The sequence below is a fragment of the Pholis gunnellus genome (genome assembly GCF_910591455.1).
Source record: "Pholis gunnellus genome assembly, chromosome: 21".
NCBI lineage: Eukaryota > Metazoa > Chordata > Actinopteri > Perciformes > Pholidae > Pholis > Pholis gunnellus.
This window is the reverse complement of record NC_136548.1, coordinates 8,763,783-8,785,434: the sequence shown is the minus strand read 5'-3', so window position 1 is coordinate 8,785,434 and position 21,652 is coordinate 8,763,783. Positions and strand designations below refer to the sequence as shown.

Below are 21,652 nucleotides of genomic sequence, written 5' to 3'. Positions count from 1 at the left end.
GGAGAACTTATAAAAACTGACCTTTTTTAACGGCAGACATTTGACTTGTCACTTTAGGAAAAGCACAGGTGTGAATGATAAAAGAGCCATCGTTAGTTTTATTAGTAACACCTGTGCTTTTCCTCCTACGACAAGTCAGAATGTGGCAGCTTCACCAATCTGCATGGTCTATTAGAGTTCAATACAAACGTATGGATATGAACACCGCTACTGATATAAAACCTTTCAGGCCACAGAGTGCAATTGAATTAGAAAAATGTTTTATTACAGTAACTTTGTAATGTATAGGAACAATGAATTGTAATGCAAAACATATTAATTCACACGTGTGAAGTAGACTCACAAGTTATCAAAAATAGCTGAAAAATGCTTTACAAAGTTTACACATTTTGACACTATCGATGACAAACGAGCACATTCAGAGCCAAACTTAAGATGTAAAATTCAGCTCAAAGGCGATAATCTGTTTTCATCAATCCTGCAGCAGTAACTTTAATCCAGGATGGAAAGTAGAATGGAAGATCTGCATTCAAAATGACCTTTTGTTGTTGTTACAGATCATACAGGTTAAGGATTACTTGTTCAACATTTAAAAAAAATAGTGTGAAGATTCAGTAGAATTTCGTAGCGTGTATCTGAATGCACTACCTCTGCATTAGACGGAAAGATTGTTCAAATCAATGTGAACGTGACCATTAATATATCAAAGCTCTATAATTAGAGCCTCCAGTGTCGATCTTCGTCCTCAGTCACACTGGAAACCTTAATGTATTGCAGCTCAAATATTGTTTTTTGAGGTAGGAAACATCATCTCATGTCAACTGTTTTAGTGAGCGTGGAAGATTTTAAATAACCTCATGTGGTCTTGGTGTAGCGTTCTCTTCCCCCTCATGCTCCACAGCGCTCGTCCACTGTGTGACGATGATCGACACACCAATTACTGCGCTCATTTTACTACCGTGACACGTGTTGGTAGCCTCTGTTCCCGGTCTGAGAAAGTGCAGACTCTTGCATATTCATGTGCTTGAAAATATGAATTCTTCAGACACACAAATAAAGGATCCAAATATATGAAAATATATTATATTGTTTAACAAAATAAAGGTAAAATCCTCAGGGAGACTTAGGATACTGTTAAGTCCTCCTCCACTTCATCCTCCTCCTTCACACTGTGCCTGCTGTCACCACGCTTCATGGGTACGCCCATTTCTCTTTCCAGGGACTCGAGGCTGGCCTGGCTAACATAGTACCTGACGTTCTGTGATGGCAGAAGCTTCTGGAGCTCCTCCAGCTTACGGTAGGCCTGGAGGAGAAAGATGGGAAGGAGATATCAATATGACTTGACGTGTAAAACTATCTTTGACAGACTGCAGATATTTCCCGATACTCAAGTGTCATTTCAATTCATTAAAAGAAGAAACAACTGATAGTCACCTCTTGGAAGTTGCCTTGCTGACAGTGGTGCTCCACCATAAAACCAAATGCATCTCCAATCCTGACAGCAGGGTCCAACTCCGGCTCCTCCAGCAAGGATTCACATAACCGCACGGCCTCAACAGCATCCTCCGGGTACAACCTGCAGACGGAAGCTCACAGTCAGACCATCAACAAAACCTCCCACAAGAAAATGTCTGTTTTGGAAGGAGTTGCTCATTCAGATACAAAAGAGAACAGATATGAGTTATATTCTTACTGGCGAGCGTGGACAAACTTCTTGATCAGCGTAACTCTATGCTGCAGGTCAGCTAGTCTCACTTCCTGTTGTCCAGTTGAAGAGTCCTTTGATTTGGAGAGGCACTTGAAGGCCTCAGTCAAAGCATCTAGAGCTTTTTCATAGTTCTGGTAATCATCAATCTCCACCTAAACAATGGTAAACATTGTTATTTGAAAAAAAAGACAACGTAATAATTCATTTTCGTGAGGTAACATTTATTCTACAGAACGGATGCTATTTAAGACCACAGCTCTAAATTTAACAGATTTCTTCCAAAATGCTTATAGTCAATTGATAACCAGACCAATAAGTACCAGTAATAAACATCATGAAATGGCAGAATATGTTGTATGAAGTGTTGCTCTACCTGTGCACAGGCTTCATAGAAGCCAGCCAGCAGGTCTGGTGCCCTCCCTTTGGTGTAGAAACCAATGATTGTCTTCAAGATCTCTGGATTCTTGCGCCAGTCCAGAGACTGGAGGTAGTTGGCGGCCATGATGAAAAGCTCCTTCTGACGACAAACACTGGCGAAGAAGACTATTTTCTCTGTGTCGCCAGACTTGAGGAGTGCCCTCATGGCCTGTTTAAAAACATTCAAACACTAAGGTTTAACATCGCATATTAACGTGCGTGTATTTGTTTATGTATTGCTCATGTCACATGACATGGTGACCAGATGCAGATTGTCTTCTCACACAGATACCTGTAAGATGTACTAAGCTTGCAGAGAAGATATATAGTGTTTGCTACACACCACAGTATTACCTTCAGCTTGTTGCCCGCCTGTGTGTATTTCTTGGTGGCCAGGTGGTAATTGCCCTGACGCATGCAGCAGTCCGCTATCCTCTCCAGCAGCTCCTTTCGGGCCTCTTCGGACAAGTCTTTTGAATCAGTAACAACCATTCTCTCTGCCAGCTCCTCTGTGATGGTCAAGCTCTGGGTCACGCACAACTCCAGGGCTTCGTGGTACTTTGTTCGCGTACACACACACACAAAATGAAAAGAGTGATACATTTAAGTGCGCGCTTAAGAACTGAAATTTCCACGTATGGGTGACGACGTGCCACAAACAGTCACCTTCTTGGCTGCTACCAGTAACTCCACTGCCTTGTCGTACTGGGAATGTGTGATGAAGAAGTCGGAGCAGCGTGCCAGGAGGGCTGGGTCAGAGTGCTCGTTCAGATCCTCAGCGATCAATTGAAGTGCAGAGAACTCCTGGGTGGCAAAGGCCAACTCCAGAGCTTTGGAGACGTACCCAGCCTACAGCGGAGAGATCGGGACAAAATAAATAAACTGTCACAGTACTGCCCCCGTGTGGAAATATTTAGAGTGCATCAACCTGAACATAGCGTAAGACAAGTCATTCAGAAAAAGCAGGCATTTGTGAGGGACCTTGTGATAGAGTGCAACAGCTCGGTCCATGTGGGTGCCTTTCTCCTCGTAGTAGCAGGCAGCCTCCATCATGTCCTCTGCGTTACTGAGCAGAGCCAGGTTCATCAGCTGGTCGTCCAGACCCGTCTCCTGTTAGGACACGACATGTCAACAACCCACCGAGACTAAAGCGCAGCAACAATGAACGAACAAACAAAATATAGAATGTACAGCATTTCTGCCACTGAAAGGTTTTGATTCATATATATCTGTACTTTGGGTATTCACAGAGGTTTCCAACTGAGGACGGGCAGAAAGGTACACAGAGCTTTACCTTACAGAGCCGTATGGCGTTGTTGTAGGCCTGGGCTCGTGTGTAGAAGTGGACGGCCTGTTTGATATCATCATGGCCCTCATAGTGTCGAGCCAAGTGGTACGACGCTGCCCTGTCACCTGTGTCATTGGCGATCTCAGATGCCTGGTATAGCAAATAAATACATTCTCACATTTATGGACAGCTCACTATGTCAATATTATAATCAACAAAGCTCCTATATATAGTATATAGTATATATATCATAGTATATAATAAACCTTTGTGTGTGCAATAGCCAAAATGAGTAAAATGTCATTTCTTTCCAATAAAATACGATACATGTTACATGACACCCGTAATACAAACTGAGTCACCTTCTGAATGTTCCCCATGTAGCAGTGGACTCGAACCAGAGAGAGGAAATCTTGAGCACATTCATAGAAACGCAGCGCTGAATCCATGTCTGACTGGCTCTCCAGGTACTGGGCCCACCACTTATAGATGTTCCTGGACAGATACGATGACAGGACCGACGTTAAAATGTAACTCGGCGTGTGCGTATGACATTGTGATGTGATGTGCTCTTCAGGTGATGACGTATTTACCGCCGTATTTAAGCTCTGGACTTACTTGTCTTTCATTTTGTTAACGTAGATCTCTAGAGATGATGTGTCATCCTGGAGCATTCTGGGCACTTCGACCCTGTGTGTGTCTGATTTCTCATAACTGTAACAACAATCACACTTTGTAATACTGAACTAATACAATTAAAAAACTGCGCTATCATTGACATAAAACAACAACAGATGTTCTGTCTTACTACGTGATGGCCAGGGTCTTGTCGCCCATGGACTCCAGGTATTTGCCGTAGTTGTAATAGGTGGTGCGCAGGTGGATGCGATCGCGGCTCTCTGCTGTTTCCAAAGCTTGCTGCCATTGGCCAGACGCCTGGTAGAAATAGTTCAGCAGGTCGTAGCGTTGACAGCACTTGTACAACTTTTCTGCATCTTCCTATTGGAGGACAGGAAAAGATGACGGAAAGATGAAATGCTTTTGGTTGGGAAAGTCCCGTGGTCTCTGTGTGGTGCACTGCTCCGACCTAAAAGAGGGGTTTTATGAAGAGAACAAATATCCTTTGGATGGATTCTATGAGCTGGAGTGAGGGGATGGCCTTATATCTTACATTTTCTCTATTGCATTGTCTATCTTGTCCCCTTTTTTTTTCTGCACACAGAAAGCGTGGCTGGATAAAAGAAAGCTGCAATGTCAAATTAAAGAATACATTATGGCCAAACGAAGAAGAATAAAAAGGTACATTGGGCGGAGAGAAATGAGCACGAGTCAACCTATAAGCCTGATTTACACTCTACTTGAATATCTCACCAGCATGCCGAGCTGAATGGCCAACATAGCCACTCGGGCTTCTGGCTCAGGCTCAATCTCCGCCTCCTTCAGTGCTTTTGCAGCCCTGGCATTTCCCATATTCCCAAGGCACACGCGTGCCACATCCAGCTGGCGGGTTTTCACACACATCCGTGCCATGTTTTCCCAAACCGCTTTACTACGGAGAGAAGAGAAACGGCTTGTTTGCAAGGGTAATGTGTCCCCATGGCATTGGTATTTTATTATTCAAGTGTGAAAACACATGTTATTTACAGTTTATTTGAAGTCATACACCCTCAGTGTGCATGTAAACATAGTGACACAGCTGTCTAAAATATGTATATATACCCTTTATTCTCACTGGCCAGGCCTCTAGTACTGGAGCATCAGGATCACAAGAAATGTCCATAAAAGATCTCCTGCACACAAACACTGCTATAAGCACAGAGGAACAGGAATGTGTGCCGGACTTTAACACAAAGCGAGAGGCGTGCTTTTCTACCTCTGTCTTTCCTTTTTTTTCCCCCCTTTTTGTCTTGCTGACGTAAATCAGCCCCTCGACCCCCGCTGCTTTTGCGTCTATTCCAAATGTAAGATTCCACAGCCATCTGGTCTCTATTTGCGTCCACCTCCCTCCTCCTTGCTTTAGCTGATACAGATGTGGGCTGTTTATTAAAGTTAGGCAACAGGAAATACCCCAAATGTTTAGGGGCCCTGCTACGAAATGGAGGGAATGGAGCGCTGTAAAAAGCTGTCTCTATATGGTCACAGGAAAAAAACCCAACCCTGAAAATGAATTGTGAGATACTTGGGACTGCTAGAGCTCGCCGCACACAGGGCGGCAAGATCTAGAGAGACAGAAAAAGGAAAGACAAGAGAAGGAATAGGTCCACATTTGGCCCCTCTTCCCATCCTCTTTTCCTCTCAGGAAACACATCCTGTTGCTGGCTGACTGCGCCGGCCAATATGTTTGTTGCACACGAGAGAGAGGACTTTAGCGAACGCCCCCTGGGCTCCAGACAAAAGAATACACAACAGTGACGTCTAGGAGGGGGTCTTTTGGACATTCTCTCACACAAACACACCGACACACACACACACACACATTTAAAGTGATCATGAAGGAGGGAACTGTCTGTTTAAAGCTTGCTACAGTTGCGAACTGATGTCTCGGATTATGACGAACAGCAACTCCCCCAAATCTCAACTCTGACCTGAAGGATTTGCAGAGAATCAGTGAGCGAGGGAGAGAGAGAGGGAAAGACAGAAAGAAGCCAAAGGAGGTGGGTTAAAGGACTTCTGGTTCCAGTCAGGCAGTGTGTGATTTTCTAGTTGAGAGACCCAGTAAAGCCACAGACGAGTCAGCTCCGAGCAAAACACTGTTAGAATCTGTCCTGCTTTGCATTTGTACTCTTCCGAGGGCAATGTGAAGTGCTGAAGGGAAAAACTAAATCTACTGCCTACACAGAGAATTCCAGCTGCACACACACAGAAGTCAGACCGGTGCAGTAAGCCGCGCACTGTCGACGGAAAAGGAGACGACAAAGTAGAAAGGGAGAAAATAAAGCAAGGAGCAAGATCTAAGAGTCAAGCTGCAGCCAGCCGGAGCCAGTGGAATGGACCAAGGTGTTAGTTGGATTAATCCTGGCGTACCCGCAGTGCTGTCTGAGGAGGAGGGCTGAGGATCTGCTGCAACAACAATCCAGTCCTGAATGAAGATGAATGGAGATGTTCTTTAGCTAAGCCTCAAGACAACACTCTTGGCAATTCCACCTCTGTGTGAGCTGGGACAGCTGGAGGAGGAGGAGGTGGTGGTGGTGGTGGTGGTGGTGGTGGTGGCGGAGGAGGAGGTGGAGAGGAGCCCGGGGGCCCAGAGCACCGCTGGTGCTACTGCCCCAGAGGAGAGGCAGGGAAGCGTGCAGGACACTGCCGAGGATCAGGGGTCGTTGGGGGAACACGAGGGAGGGGGAGAGGTGGCGGGCGTCCGGCGCCGCATGGCCGTGCAGAGGCTGGTGGCGGCAGCGGTGGCAGTGGCCCTGCTGTCCCTGGTCCTTAATAACGTTGCAGCCTTCACCCCCAGCTGGGTCCTGCAGGCCCTGGAGGACGGACGCAGGAGGAGTGTGGGACTGTGGAGGATGTGTCCCGCGGGTGGGGAAAGGGGACGCGAGGATCTGCAGGCTGGGAGACGGGGGCAGGGGACACAGAGGCAGTGCGAAGGCCTGGGATGGGGCTCCGATTATGCAGGCTACCAAGAATCACGCAGCACGGTCAGACGTAAGTTTTTACGCTAGTTTTGAATTAAAGTGCAATATAACAATGTTATTTATGCCTGTTTTTAAAAAAAAGAAAGCTATTAGCAAAGTGTCTCATCTATTTCTCATCAGTTGTTGATTAATTGATTGGTGTAGCGTAGATGTAACCGTGCTTCAGTAATGAAACAAACTTGACTGCGAGTCAGTAAAGAAATAGATTCAATTTTCAGGAGCTTCTGATTGGCCACAGATGACTAACTACATGTGAAAACCCAAAAACCCCAAACTGAACTCACTAGATTAACAATTCTGTACGACAAGAAGAAACCCAATTGAAGCACTTTGCTGTAGGTCAATGGCAGTCTGATGTATTAGTGTAAACAGTAGCACATGGCTGCCAGACAATCATTTATATAGTATGTAATTCATTTTTAAGCCAATCGCATCTTTTTGATGGGCAATCATGTTGCTGACATGAGTATAAACACTACCTGGATGAGATTTCAGGCTGAGTCAGTGTTGTGCTGCTTCGCTAAATTAAGCTCCATTGAGAAATTTCCATTCAAGGAAAAGTTTGGGAACCGCTGAAGGTCCACTGGCCAACTTTAGCACAATGGGCAACGCTGCCTACTAACGTTAGACAAAGACCTGCGTCCCCATTCAAGACAAAACTTTAATCATCGCAATGTCACCATGCTACAGATGTACACTGTATATAAGATCAAGACCGAACTGAACTTTATCGTGCAGATCCAATTAATGCAGTTAGATCACAGAGCAGGAATAATGACAGCGCTCTTCTTCTGGTCCCTCAAGTGCAATTCGACATGATGCGGGCATGTAACCTGATGGCTACGGTGGCCTTGACTGCCGGTCAGCTGATCTTCCTCCTCGGCCTGATGGAGCTGCCCTTCATCACACAGGAGTCCCAGTGGTGGGAGGAGGCCATCGCTGCGCTCTTCCAGCTAGCCAGTGAGTAACCAGCGGTTTCTGCAGCTTGTCTCGTTTGCATCAGCAGGAAAACAAGCCTCAGAAAAAGCACGTCTGATGCAAATGCTAAGTATCATTCTGTCTAAAAAGAAAACTATGCACATAACATCACAAAGAAAGAGGAAAAATCCAGATGCTGCAGGGCAAGGTTCACTTGCTTTCTGGTAGAGTGCCAAAGAGAGGGGATACAATCACAGGGGGAGCTAGACTGGCTGACTGTCCAACACTACAGATCAGGCTCTCGGGCCAAATGCTGCCGAAAGACACTGTGTGAAAACCTCCAGACAAAGGCAAAAGGCGGCACAGCTCTTGCTTTGAGTTTACTCAGTCAAAAATAAACTTGGATTCCTTTGGAAATGGCTGCTAGACAATATGTTTACGTAATGTGAGTCCAAATCCATGGTAAAAGTAGATAATGTGGGTCAAATGTGACAGCAGTGTTTTTGATTTTGGTGCACAGAGAAAGAAGTATAAATTAAGTAAATAAAAGAACTGACAAAGCCAAACAAAGTGAGAAAATAAAGGGGGAAACTAGGAAACCAGAGAACAGAAAGGGGGCCATCGTCAGGACATTAGCATGGGAAATAACTTTTAATGCAGTCATGGCAGTGCCCACGCAGCCTTCCCACTGTGCCACATCGAGATCTGGCTGGTGAGTTAGTGTGTTGTGCGCAGTGGTCGCTCAGCCGGTTGGTATCTTTATGGCAGAGCGGCATGAAGGGGGTCTGGGTCTAAATTTAGTTCCTCGTCCCAGAGTCCACGGGCCAGAGCTGCAGCGAGCCAGGGAGCGACTGTCGGGCGCCAGGATATCCCTGCTCAGGACGAGGAAATGTCTGTGACTACCTGTTATGCAAACCCCAGAGCTGAAGAAGGAAAACGAGGGGAGGGGGTATATGGACGGGAAAGACAGTTTCAACAGGGACTGTGTGTTTGTGTGCGCACTGGCAGGAGGGATTGTGTGTTTATAGTGTGTTTTGGTGCAGAAATGTCCTGTGGTACACACGACAGCAGGGTGGGAATTGCCTCTGTCTAGATAAGCTGGCCTGGCTTTTATGTCCGTGTTTACAAAACGTCGTAAAGCAGCGGTGAATAAAGAATCTGCTCTTTATCGGCGGCGGCTTCGGGCACTCGCGGAAGCAGGGATGAGGCCTTTTATCTGAAGACCTTGGCAAGAGGATTGAGACCCACCCAGCAGCCAAATCTCAGGGCCCAGTGATCTCACCAGAGCTTGATTAACGAAGACAATGACAAAATAAACATAAATCACTATCACTAACATGTGTGGTGAACATTTTTAGCTGTTATGATAATATGACCGATGATTACCTATGAGGCTGTCTGCAAATGTTGGCGTTAGTAACAATAGCGACAAAGTCTATAAAGCGGTACGCAGCACACACCTATTTCCCTGACGTCTAAAAATAGCAACGCTCTCTGGAAACACGGCATCTTCCAATTTGACTCTCTTTTACCATATATGGCCAACAAAGCTGCTGAGTCATGAGATGACATGCGGGATGCTTCAGACCAAAAGCAGAACACTCAGAAAAAGAGTATAATTCATAAGTTTAACAGATGAAAATTACATAAATGCAATATATGAGGGAAAGTTATGTCATTTTGGCTTCATCAATAATACAAGGTAGTTAGTCGTCTTAAATAACAGACATTAATGCATTAATGTTGTCGTTCCTTTACTAAATATCCAACTGAAGACAGTTTATTTTTACCAGGAATTAATACCCCATAACTTCTTTAGACCTCCCGCACAGAGTCAGTGAATGGGCTTCAGCTCTGAATGAATGGAGATATTTTTACCAATCACTCTCTTTCTCAGGAATGTTTTCATTTTCAGACGTGCCAAAATTCTCAGCTATTGCAGGCCGACTGTGGAATAACAATATCCAGTTCCATTCAGTGATATCTCAGCGGTTTTGGCAGGGCCAGGCTGAAAGCCCATATTGTTCATTTCTCTCTGGAATGTGTTTTCTGAATGGACACAGCTCTAACGTGTCAAAAGTCATGGCCGCCGGTCCTCTCCCTCTGAGACGCACATTATCAGTGCTTTTGATTTTGAGGAATTGCAACTGTGGGGCTCATTTCAGATCTTTTTGAATCTGGCTCAGGAAGGAGTCAAACCTTTCCCAGAAACCTGTGGCTCAAGAGATTCATGATCATAAAGACCTCCGGGCAAGCCTAATAACTTGAATTCACGCGTGTGCCTTTAAGAATGAACCGAGACGCGGCTATCTGGGTGGAAAGCAAACCGGCTAAATTCATTTCCAAGACCTGGCCTTTAGATAAGACTTTCTCTGTGACAGATCATGTCAAATGTCCAGCGAATATATCAACCTCCAAGCTTAGGGTGTGGAGAGGAAGGAAAGGAAGGAAGGATGGAAAGAGGAAGAAGGGGAAGGAAGTCTGAGAGATAAGTCTCTGCCAAAAAAAGAGGTTCACACAGCGCACCCTGGCTGGAGCCTGGACGGGAGATTATTCACTCTCTTGGATAAGGAGCCAAACAGGTTGAACAACGAACCGATCGCGCAAACAAGTCGCATTCTTATGTGTGTAGACACGCAATGATACAGAGACAATTATCCACATCCTCAATTAAAACAATGACAGTAGACGTAGAGAAAGAAATACAAGTGTGTGACTGATTCATATCCTAAAGCACCAACATCCATATTTCCAGTGAATATTTGTCATGCCTGTATTTATACCGCTGTGGGCGGAGCAGGTTTTCAGACATGTTTTATTGTTGAACGATTGGATCACGGCTCCAGACCTTACTTGTACCTTTCTTGTTGTACTTATAGCATTGATTGTTGTGGGCTTTCATACACACTTCTAAAGAATGAGGAAAGGTGCGGGCTATGGAGACGGGGAGTAACTTTCCACTTCCCACAGATAACACTGATAAAACACAGCATAAGATCAGAGAAACAGCGAAGGCCGTGGCTTTTTACCTTCGCATGCAAACAGGAGCGCTTCATTGCGTGACTCACCGTGAATCAAAGAAATCAGGAGATAAAGCATCTCAAAGGGCTTTCCCGCACACATATTCATGCTCCGATATTTTTAAACCATTGAGAACTTTGATCTCAGAAGTTCTTCCCGAGGAGGAAACAGATTTCCAAATTCAAAGGCCCCACACAGAGCTCCCGCTGAACGGCGAAACACAAGGCCACAGGGATGGAAGTCTACATTTGAGCATGTGGGATCCACACACTCTTTCCAAATATAAAAAGAAAAGTACGAAACTAAAATGAGTACATACATAGTCAAAGAAAAGAAAATATACTTCAGAACACGTTCCGCTTGCGCTGAGCGCCTGAGGAACATTTTCTTTTCTTTGGCCAAACGTTGATGTTGCTCAATGAATGAATGAATGAATGGCAGTGGGTTTTCCCTGACTGAAGCCCTTTTTTCTCTCGATGCTCCTGTGCAGGTTTTGTTCTGCTGATTGGACTCGTGACCTTCTACAGGATCGGGCCCTACACGCACCTGTCCTTCTCCTGCTACTTGGACATAGCCGCTTGCCTGCTGGCCACCACGGCTGCGGCCATGCTCATCTGGAACATTTTACACCGCCGCGACGACTGCCTCGCGCCGCGAGTTATAATCATCAGTCGCTCGCTGGCGTCGCCGTTCCACCCGCGCCTAGACAACGACTACGTGGAGTCGCCCTGTTGAGCCACGTGACTTCATAACCCATAGGGAGTAATCGACTACAGTGACAAGGCTGTGCTCTCAACTTTACATGTTTTAGTCCAAGAAAAGAGGGCCGTTCCTGTGGCTCTACAGCAGCTGGACTAACAATTGTAAAACTCTATATTTCACAACTTCTCCCACCATAAGCTATGATGTCATTATTATAATGCTTCTTAGGGCACAGAAGTTAAATTGATGTATAAATCAACCCTCAGCTTCCAAACATATTTAAAACTGTATTCATGCTTGGGTGAGCTCATTTGTGGCTAAATATGAAACAACCTGCTCATGGAAAGATCAAGCTGGAACTTGACCTGTTCTCTTATATGTGCACTTATTAAATGGCCTCCTGCATAATTATAAATTGGAAATGATGAAAGATGTTGAAAATGTAATACCAGAATACCTCATATTTTGTTTTCATCCTTTTAAAGCTTATTACCGGTTTAATACATATTGTTATTAATGATGTATGTTGCAAGTAAGTAAGTAAACTAACAAGGTAAGAGCAGAAGTCAAACATCTTGAGTGGCTTTTACCAAATCAGTGACCATATTTAAATTTACAACAATGAGAGGTGCTATTTTGATCAAATAAACAAGAACCTACAGAAATGAGGGAACATTCTTACTCTCTCTGAATGCGTCATTATCACATTCATATGTTTGCGGTTGAAGAATGGAAGATATAAAAACACAAAATAACGGCCAATTAATGAATGGAAGTGATTTAGATTTGTTGGGTAACAAAGTAAACTGCATTTTGAAATGACATGGAGATTTAAAAACGCATTTGTCACGACGCCTTCCACGCAAACCTCTGCTCGCTTGTGGTACATACTGTATACTCAAAGTAATATGATGTGTTGGTATAACGGATAATGCTCTCATTAGTAGTAGTATTATTATTGTGACCATATCATAACTCCAGGCTATCAGTGGGTCAAACATAGGGGCACATTCAAATAATAATATATCATATAAAGTCAATAAATGTATTGGTAAATATTCAAACACAGTGGTGGTTGTTGTTGTTGTTGTTGTTGTTTCGGTGTCCAACACCACACCTGACAAATGGACAACATAGAAATGACATATCACACGTATTTGTAACAACAGAATTGTATCTGTGATACTCTTTACTCAAGGTTCCCTTACTAACTTTCTTTCTGGAGCTTTTGACCATATATCACGGCCTTATTCAGCCACTGGAATTTGCTCAAGTGTTACCATGTGACCTGAGTACAGTACTATGTACACGACTTATGTCAGATGATAACAAGCGGATTATATACATGCGCTTCAAAGAGGGCAGTGAGATCGGACTGAAAGCTCAAGAAAAGGCTACAGCAGTAAATGAGCAAGGTCAAGAATGAACCTCCCTCAACATTTGTTAAGAGTCCATATGAACCGTCATATCAGCTATAGCACAGTACAGCATACGTGCTGCACATGCTGTATATTGCTTTAGGTGTTGTGTGTTACGCTATTGAACACTAACACTCTTATATAGTCTCGTATCAGTGAGTGCGCCGGTAGAATCATTTAAAATTCCAACACCATCATTGAAAAACTGACCCAAACCTGTGAAGATAAATATAGATATCTACATTTTGTACAATTCTAATTCGAATGTTTGCTTCTGGGAACGGGAATAGCTTCTCAGAAGAATGACAGACTATCAGTGGTGAAGAGCTGTGATGGTTTGAGTTACATTTCCTCTGACAAATGGCATAAACCGAGAGCACGAGGGTCGCATGTACCTCATCACTACAACGTCATCCATCAGTCTCGGCCTCACAGCTGAACACTTCCTTGGGTGTTTTTGTTCCTGATGGAAAAGGGGGACTTTTTGCTGTTAAATAGCAAATGCAGTGGCAAAAAGACAGCAAGAGTAGGCTTGCATTCATGTAGCAAGATAACCCTGCAGCGTGTCACCTGAAGTCAAGGCCAACATGAATGAGAGGAAGTAGCACCGTCTGGACTGCATAAAGACATTCCAACCTATCTGACATGCTGCTTTGGGAGGCAGAGTATGTGTTTTGTATTCAGTGAATTGTTACTTTAATCATTTTTTTCTACTTGATTCACAACACCCATAGATGAGGCTGAGTACAGCCCCGTGTAATAGATGGAATAAGCTTGACTCCGGGGTCGCGAGCCAGCCTCTGACTCAAGTATGAGAGTCAATTCAAAAGATTTGCACCATACAGACAAGTCCCAGAAGGTACAGGTTTACGCCGCAGGAAATGCACATTCCTGTGGCTGGAGATTTGCGGGAATTGAACACAATGCTGACCTGAGAAGCAGCAGTAAAAATAGCCATCAATGAGGAACTGAGTAAAGCTGTCATCGTGCCTATTAAACTCTCTGGACTCTCCGGCCGGTGTGATAAGCTGTTTTCTTATTTATTTGTTTTTATGCTATTTTCCCCATTTGTGTTATATTTCTATGCGGCAGAATTCAGACCGAGTGCCCAGAATCACGTATTCTGCTAAAGATAATATCCAATCTGTTCTGAAATCACATACGTTTCCCCAACACACACACACAGGAACAGACACGCACATCCTTTTACTGACCTGATTCAATGTTTGCAAGAATGGAAAGGGCACTCCTTTTGCACCAAGCTGGCATGTGTGTGTGTGTGTGTGTGTGTGTGTGTCATTCAGTGTGTTTAGAAAAGTACATCCCCTCCGAACACACCCGCACATAAACAGAAACAGTCGCAAAGCCTATATACACATTTCAAGAGTTCCTTCCCGAAGCACAGACACAGAAAAAGTCCTTAATCATGTCCTGTGTTTAAAATACTATTTCATGTTATTACATCATCAAATAAAAATGATTCTCTGGTGATTTAATTATAGCATCACGATATGATAGACTGCCGTGTTTAGTTTTCTACATAGTGGAATTCTGCATGTACAGTATTTAAAATGAGGACACCTTTCCAAAGACAAATACTGTGTTGTGGTATTTCTTTTCACCCACCTGACAAGTGCCTGCTTTGTTTGAATAACTTAGAGATAAGACAACACAAAACAGGCAGTGTTGAGCCTTTGTTAACCTGTCAGACTTAAAGAGAGTGTATCAAAATGAAGGTTACAAAACGATTGTGGTTGTCTTCCTCCATGTTGACCTCTGCAGTCGAAGGTGTCGAACGACATGAGGGGTTTGGAAAAGCAAGAGGCAACAATGCCACATTCTCAAATGTCAAAAGCAAATAGTTTCAGCTCTCCCACTGCAAACTATTGTGGAGCATTCTGAGAAGAGTCAAGGTTATAGCAACAATGCTATCGCCGTGGCCTTTGCCGAGCCTTTGAACTAAAGCCCCTGTGGCAAAGGCTGCTGGGAGATGTAGTTACAGCGCTGCGTACAAGGGCACGCCATCCTGCACGTCTCCACTACTCTGAGCTCACACCTGTACTGAGGCCTTACCTCTTGATGAGCTTGATCGATTTGAAGGCTTCGTCCATGTCGCCGATGGTCAGGTAGAAGCTGAAGTTGAGCATGGCGTCGCGAGTTGCCTTCTCACAGTTCTCCAGGCCCACGAAGTCCCTGAGAGCTCGCCTGGACACCATGTGGGGGATCTGGGCAGGACCCGAACCCGTCGACGGCTGGGTCGGCTGTGGAGTTGCTGATGATGTTGTGGCTGAAATCTCTGCTGGATCTGTCTCACCAGGCTGAGGACGGGTGCAGCAGGGGGGGGGGACATGGTGTTAACATTTGGTAAACATGCGATTCAAAGCCAGGAAATAAATGTAGCACGTTGTGAGGTATGATCCGTATTAGTAAAACAACTTTAAATTGTAAAATGGGGAAAACAAAGCATCACAGAACAAATCTATTCATCAAGACACGGCGGATGGGAACTGGACACAGCACAGTGACATCTAGATTTTTCAGGGATGCACTTGTGCTGCTGATCTCGGATTGGAGAGCCGGTACTTAAATTTTGGGCATGAATGCAGCACAAAGCATACACAACCACAGCTGTTGGGAGTCAAGAATACGTAAGCTTTCTGAACAGACTGTAAGGGACAGACACTTACTTCTGGTCGAAAGACAACCCCCCTCCGAAATAATAGCTTGGGGGTGCGTGAGACCAAACACACAGCGTGAGTTTCACATAACAAGAGTGATGGTGCAAACAAAAACACAAAGGACTAAACCCAAACCGCTGAAGACACAACACACGAGCAGAACAGTTCTCGTTCCTCACCTTGCAGCTGAAATAATAGTAGGGCACATCCAGAGCGAGGAGCGCCTGCAGGCCTGAAGGTTTAGGGTAGCAGTCCTGTAGGAGGAGCCCATGCTCCTGCGTACAGAAGAGCGTCACTACCGACACGTCGGTCTGAGCAGAAGGAAGGCAAGACACGGTCAGACCGCTTTAAATTGACTTCATTCAAATCCTCATCGATCATCTAAGAATGCTCAAACGTAAAGCAAGCTGCACAGGACTATCTTTACCGTATCCGGGAAACTAGTCGATGAGGATTCAGAACTGATCGGCACAGTCTCGCAAACGAAGAGACGAGGTTCGCTCTCATCCCAGAAGTGAGATACAGGGCAGCGGCCGCTGAGCTCGGTCCCCTGAAACTGCTGCCTGGAACACAGAGCAGGTCAGGTACAGTGTTAAGACGACCGGGAGGAGGAAGCTCTACGCCGGGAAGAATCCAAAACACAGACAAAGGCAACATCGGCTACCTTTCGCTTTCGTCCGGCTGTGAGACGCCACTGGACGGTCTGCCAACGAAGAAGTCAAAGTGTGTCACGGTGTCCATCTCGACGTCATAAAAGTACACTTTGTGATCCGGACGCCCATTAACCTAAAAGGGAGAGTTATAAACAGTTCAGTTCAGAAGAAATAGTCACATGAAATAGTCACATTATAGGAAAGGGTGACTGTTTGTCGGCCATTCACCTGAGAGATTAGGATGCTGACTTGGCTGCCGCTGGCGTTACATTTGACGGACTTCAGGGCTCCCAGATTAGCAATCTGCTCGGCCAGGTTCTTAGCACTGCAGTGAGCTTTGGCATCTCTATAAAGACAGTTGGATCATAGAAGTAGTCAATGAACAGAAATGTACAACACATGGAAGTCAACTGGCTTTCTTTTTACTACTTTTTCTTTGAAGGACACCAGAGCTGAAGTGATACCAACGTGCTCATTAACATTATATACCTTCTGGAGAGGTCAAATACTCTGATGTGTGCCGTGTCTGTGCCTACCACCAGGTAAGACTGACACACACTGAGGAGTACAGGATTGCCCTCGGCCTTGGAAAAGGTCAGCAGTTGCTTCACGGTGCCCTAAAGAAGAAGAGGAGGAAAAAAGACGAGTCAACAATTAACCAATTTAGAGCGACAAATACCACTTGTGTTTACGCTCATTTAAAAAGAAATTCAAATTCAGCTGTAAAACAACAACACCAGGTTTGTGTTTATAAAATGCATGCGCAAACATTTGTGTTCACTTCTCTGTGTTTAGTGAATATTGGATCGTAGGTTCCAGGGCGGGACGACAGACCTGTGGCGTACGTATCTGAACCCTGTTAGGTTCCACCGTGTAGAGGTTCTCGCCATGCACAGCCACGACATGGGAGTCACAAGGAAAGGATCCTGGGAAATCAGCAAGAGGGGGGGGGTGGAAAAAGCGAGAGTTCAGAAAAATGAAGGAGAAAAGCAGAAGTTTACAAATGAAGGCGGTGGATGACGTACACGGGAATCAGTGTTTGGTCTGTTCAGTCGGCTTCAGTCTCGTACCTGTATTGCGAAGAACTGTCCCTGAGAGCTCGTACACTGTGACCTGCTTGCCGCTCCAGACTGTCACTGAATCCTGTTGGTATGACGACACACATCCAGTTACAATGATTTCTACTGCAATGTTTACTTGTCTTCGTGAGAAAACCTTTGTAGAGGCGGTCGTTGTCTTTTCTTAAAAGATCCGTTGTGTTGCATCGAGGGGGGAGGTTACAGGTTACAGATGCAAAAACACAAAAGGCCCTAACTGGAGCCAGTGTTTGGTTTGTCAGTTCTCGGTTAATGCAGAAATATAGGTGATTATGCACTAAAGAAAACATACTTGTATTATGATATTATATTCCATTTCTGCCAATAGATCCCCATACATGCTACACAATGGCCTCTTCAAGTACAGAGACTGACCTTAGTAACACACACTCCCTTGATGTGCATGTCAGACTGCAGAGCGAGGTTCACTCCCGTGGCGAACAGAGTGATGCTGAGCTGAGTGGGGGTGAGCTGCACCGCTGCCACCTGCTGGCTGAAATGGGCCGACATCACATGCTCACACAGAATCCGCACTGTGTTGGAATTGTTGGCCGCCAGCAGATTCAGGCTGGTGCCCCACTGAAATGGAAGGTCTGAGTGAACTTTCCCAGCGGAATAATATATATATTTTTATATCGGCTGATATCACATTTAGTAAAAAATCCAGTCCAGACAGTACCTGCAGCTGAATGACATTTCCCTCTATTTCTGTGGGCGTCTGCAGCTTCCACTGGGCCTTGGTATCACCTCTGATGCCGACTGGCTGCACCACCATCTTCCACATCGCTATGCGGCCTTGGCTGGTGCCAGCTGCCAAGATTTCTGGGGGTGGCCAAAAACATAATACAAAAACAATTAGGTTTAACAGCACTTTATACCGTTCGCACAAAGGGATGAAAATGTAGTGGTTACCTTTTGCTTCGCAATATGCAACACAGTTGATCATCTCTCCTCTCTCAAACCCCAGAGTCTCGTTGAGGGACAAAACATAGTTGTCGTCTCCGTCCAGGTCCCACAGCCTAAAACAAATGACAGATATTCAAGTTCACAATTGGAATGTTAGGTATGTGTGCAACAAACAGTGTGTGTACACTGACCTGATGACCTGCTCCCCCGTTGCTGTGATAAGGAGGCCGTTCGCTGTCCAGAAAATGTCTACATTCTGCCCGGTCTTGCTGCTCAACTTCACCTATCGTGAAAAAAAAAACATGTTCACAAAAGAAAACTGACCTTAAGAAAAAAATGTTTTTATCTCTGATGATTTTTGTGTACCTTCATAAATTCCTGGGCTCCTCCCTCAGGTCCAAGAGTGTACTGTGACAACATCAGGGTCTCCGTGATCACAGCGAGTACCTCTCGTTTCTCCAGATAGAGCAGCTTCTTGACTGCGCCCTCCACACTGAGAAGTGTGCTTGTCTTACAAAGCTCATCCACACTGTGGACCTTACCTATATACAAGGTACGAGATTGTAAAAGTCAGGAGCGACACAAGGCGGCTTTCAGTATACACACTCACGGTGGTGCGATAATTCTTCACGACAGAGGACAACAAAAACAAAACTCCCACCGTCTGCGGTGCTGACGTAGAATGCGAGTCCCTCCTGTGGGCCCATCTTGAGAGGTGCTCCCTTCCAGCTGAACATGTCCAGAGCACTCTCATCTCCACTAACCGAGGCCCGGGCTAGCATTGCCACATCGCTGTAACATAAGTAAGGTTCTACGATCAGCATGCAGCATTTAGACCAAGTGATATCACAATGTTTTCAATACTATCTCACTGGCAAGAATAAAGAACTAACTCTGAGCATTGCATCCTGTTTACTTACTCCCCAGGCGAGGCCGGTCTGAAGATGCAGCAAGTGAGAGGTTTGTTGTACTCGTGCTTCACGAGATGGTTTCCTTGAAGTCTCCCTCTAGCATCTACCTTCCAGACTGCTAGCGCTCCAGTCTGTCATTGAATAATTACACTATATTTATGTGGTTCTATAGGAACAAATGGGAAGTTTAAATGGTTTCAGATTGCATTTGGCCCTCTGAGCCATTTATGCCAATGTTGCTAATCCGACCCTGGTCACAGTATCCGGCCCAGAAGGTATGTTAGTATGACATGTACAGTATATATGTACAAGAGTGTCTGTGTATACAGTCACTGCAATACACTCACCTGATCGCCAGTTACTAAGCGGCTGCCGGAGCTACTCCACTCCAGCAGTGTGATGCCGGCTGCATGTGCGCTGGGAAGGACCGTTTGATCTCCGGAGGGGTGTGTGAGCAGCACTACCTCTCCATTCTCCCAGCCCAGTGCCAACACTGGCTTTATGGGATGCCAGCGCAGCACTGTGGGCTGGTGAGGACGTTCTAAATGGCAGCTATCCACATACTCCCCCTGCATACGGACAGGGATAAAGTATACACACTTTAGAATATCCACAGACAGTGACTATATAACAGAGTTTTTTTTTCTTTCTGTGTCAGTGATCATCAGGAAAAGCCCAGTGTTTACCTGCTGCAGGTAGAGGTCTACATTGCCTCCAGTGGTGGGGCTGCTTGAGGCCACAGCCAGTACAGGAAGAGCCGAGTGCCAGGTCAACTGAGAGGGCACATTACTGCTGTCAGGGGCCTCGATGCGGTGGTCAAAATACACCGCCATGTCCCCACTGCTCCTCTCTGAATAAGAACAAAAACACAGGGGATTGGTGCTGGGGGGGGGCACTGTTGTGCAGTGTTGTTGTTGTTGTGCAGTGTAATGTCCAGCTACCTAGCTGTCTGGCTGTGATAAAAAAAAAGAAGCTCGGTAACTTAATCACTAGTTAAGCCTTGAACGTACCCTTAAATAGCATCCATTGATTCCACATTTATAATTCCACTCTATGTAACGGTAACGTTAGTAGACTTAGCTTAGCATTCGATCACTAATGGGTACAGATGAACAACCTACACTTTATCTTAACTATGAATACACCTAAACAGATTGCCCTATCAGCTGCCATTCACGTTAGTACCTTTAAGCGACTAATGATTAAGTTAGCTTTAGCTGCTAACATTAGCTAAGCTAGCTAAGCTAGCCAAAGTTAGCATTCATTTCTAGCTCTCGCTGCTTGTAGAAGTGAACCGCTCTGTTACAATATCTTAAGACCAACCTCAGTGTCGCTTTCTTCAGGTTAGTGTCAGTTAGTTTGTTTAATCTCGACAGAACTTCAAACATCGAGCTTCACTCCTAACATTAGTGTTGTTGTGTAGCCTCCAGTGGGAGTGAAAAGCGTCTCCTCCAGTTGCCCCTGACAACTTCGAAGGCGGGACAGGGCGCAGGAGCTACGGAAAACAACGAGCAAACACGAGTAGTTGTCGAAGGTCTTATGTCACTAGAACCATCTCATCATTTGATGTTATTCAGTTTCTTGACAGATAAATACATTTAAACTCACACTGTTTTAATCTATCGTTTAGCAACTGTTGATATTCACAGTAGCAAGTCGTTGTATTCAACTTAAATTCTGCTGTAGTGATAAAGTCAAATGAATACCCTTCTATATTATAAATCAAAATGATCTCGAGTTATAATGTAATCGTCACAGTGCTCACATTCACAGTTTTATCAAAAGGAACATTGGTAACACGCAGATTGCTGGGTTTGATGTAATATCGTACCTTGTTGGTATTGTGATGTAGGTGAATATTTCTTAAACAACTGTTGATTATGGCACTGCACATGCAGATGTGCATTTAATTTCAATACAAACAATTATTTGTTATTTTCATTCATGTTTTGTATTAACCGTTCACTACCTGTCAAGGTGAACTCAAACATATTATCATCTCTTCGGTCCTTGTTATGTCCCGACCTACTCTCAGCCTTATTCACTTAAATACAAATAAACAGGGAGGGATCGCGGGAAAAATACATTTAAAAAGTCTGTATTAACCACAAAAAGGTGAGCAAATCAATGCAGATCTTCCTTCTAAACATGTCGTGGTAATCAAGTCAAGATCCTTACGAATACAACTATAAACTGTATATTTAAAAACGTTCCATTGTTTGTGAGCAGACAGATGAACACACATTTCATTTACGTCACAGGAGGAAGTAGTATTAGTATTTCCATTATTTGTGAATCCG

At 44.7% G+C, this 21,652-nt stretch overlaps 2 protein-coding genes across 2 annotated transcripts; one reads left to right on the top strand and one right to left on the bottom strand.

Annotated features, from left to right (window-relative positions):
* Nucleotides 1-544: 544 nt before the first annotated feature.
* ift140 (intraflagellar transport 140 homolog (Chlamydomonas)) lies at nucleotides 545-20,185 on the bottom strand (the record flags this gene model as incomplete). Its single annotated transcript, XM_079183247.1, has 30 exons — nucleotides 545-1,303; nucleotides 1,435-1,576; nucleotides 1,694-1,860; nucleotides 2,082-2,294; nucleotides 2,480-2,683; nucleotides 2,792-2,974; nucleotides 3,107-3,235; nucleotides 3,420-3,563; nucleotides 3,776-3,908; nucleotides 4,032-4,127; nucleotides 4,222-4,412; nucleotides 4,785-4,962; nucleotides 15,181-15,425; nucleotides 15,795-15,830; nucleotides 15,965-16,096; nucleotides 16,213-16,348; nucleotides 16,450-16,571; nucleotides 16,667-16,784; nucleotides 16,928-17,055; nucleotides 17,273-17,364; nucleotides 17,509-17,581; nucleotides 17,911-18,114; nucleotides 18,215-18,357; nucleotides 18,448-18,554; nucleotides 18,633-18,724; nucleotides 18,808-18,983; nucleotides 19,103-19,233; nucleotides 19,362-19,483; nucleotides 19,700-19,921; nucleotides 20,039-20,185. 30 exons carry the CDS (start codon nucleotides 20,183-20,185, stop codon nucleotides 1,124-1,126), a joined length of 4,386 nt encoding a protein of 1,461 aa, XP_079039373.1. The 3' UTR covers nucleotides 545-1,123.
* On the top strand, nucleotides 6,779-12,724 carry tmem204 (transmembrane protein 204; the record flags this gene model as incomplete). The annotated part of the gene is made up of 3 exons (XM_079182154.1): nucleotides 6,779-7,058; nucleotides 7,853-8,008; nucleotides 11,478-12,724. 3 exons carry the CDS (start codon nucleotides 6,779-6,781, stop codon nucleotides 11,720-11,722), a joined length of 681 nt encoding a protein of 226 aa, XP_079038280.1. The 3' UTR covers nucleotides 11,723-12,724.
* Nucleotides 20,186-21,652: the final 1,467 nt, after the last annotated feature.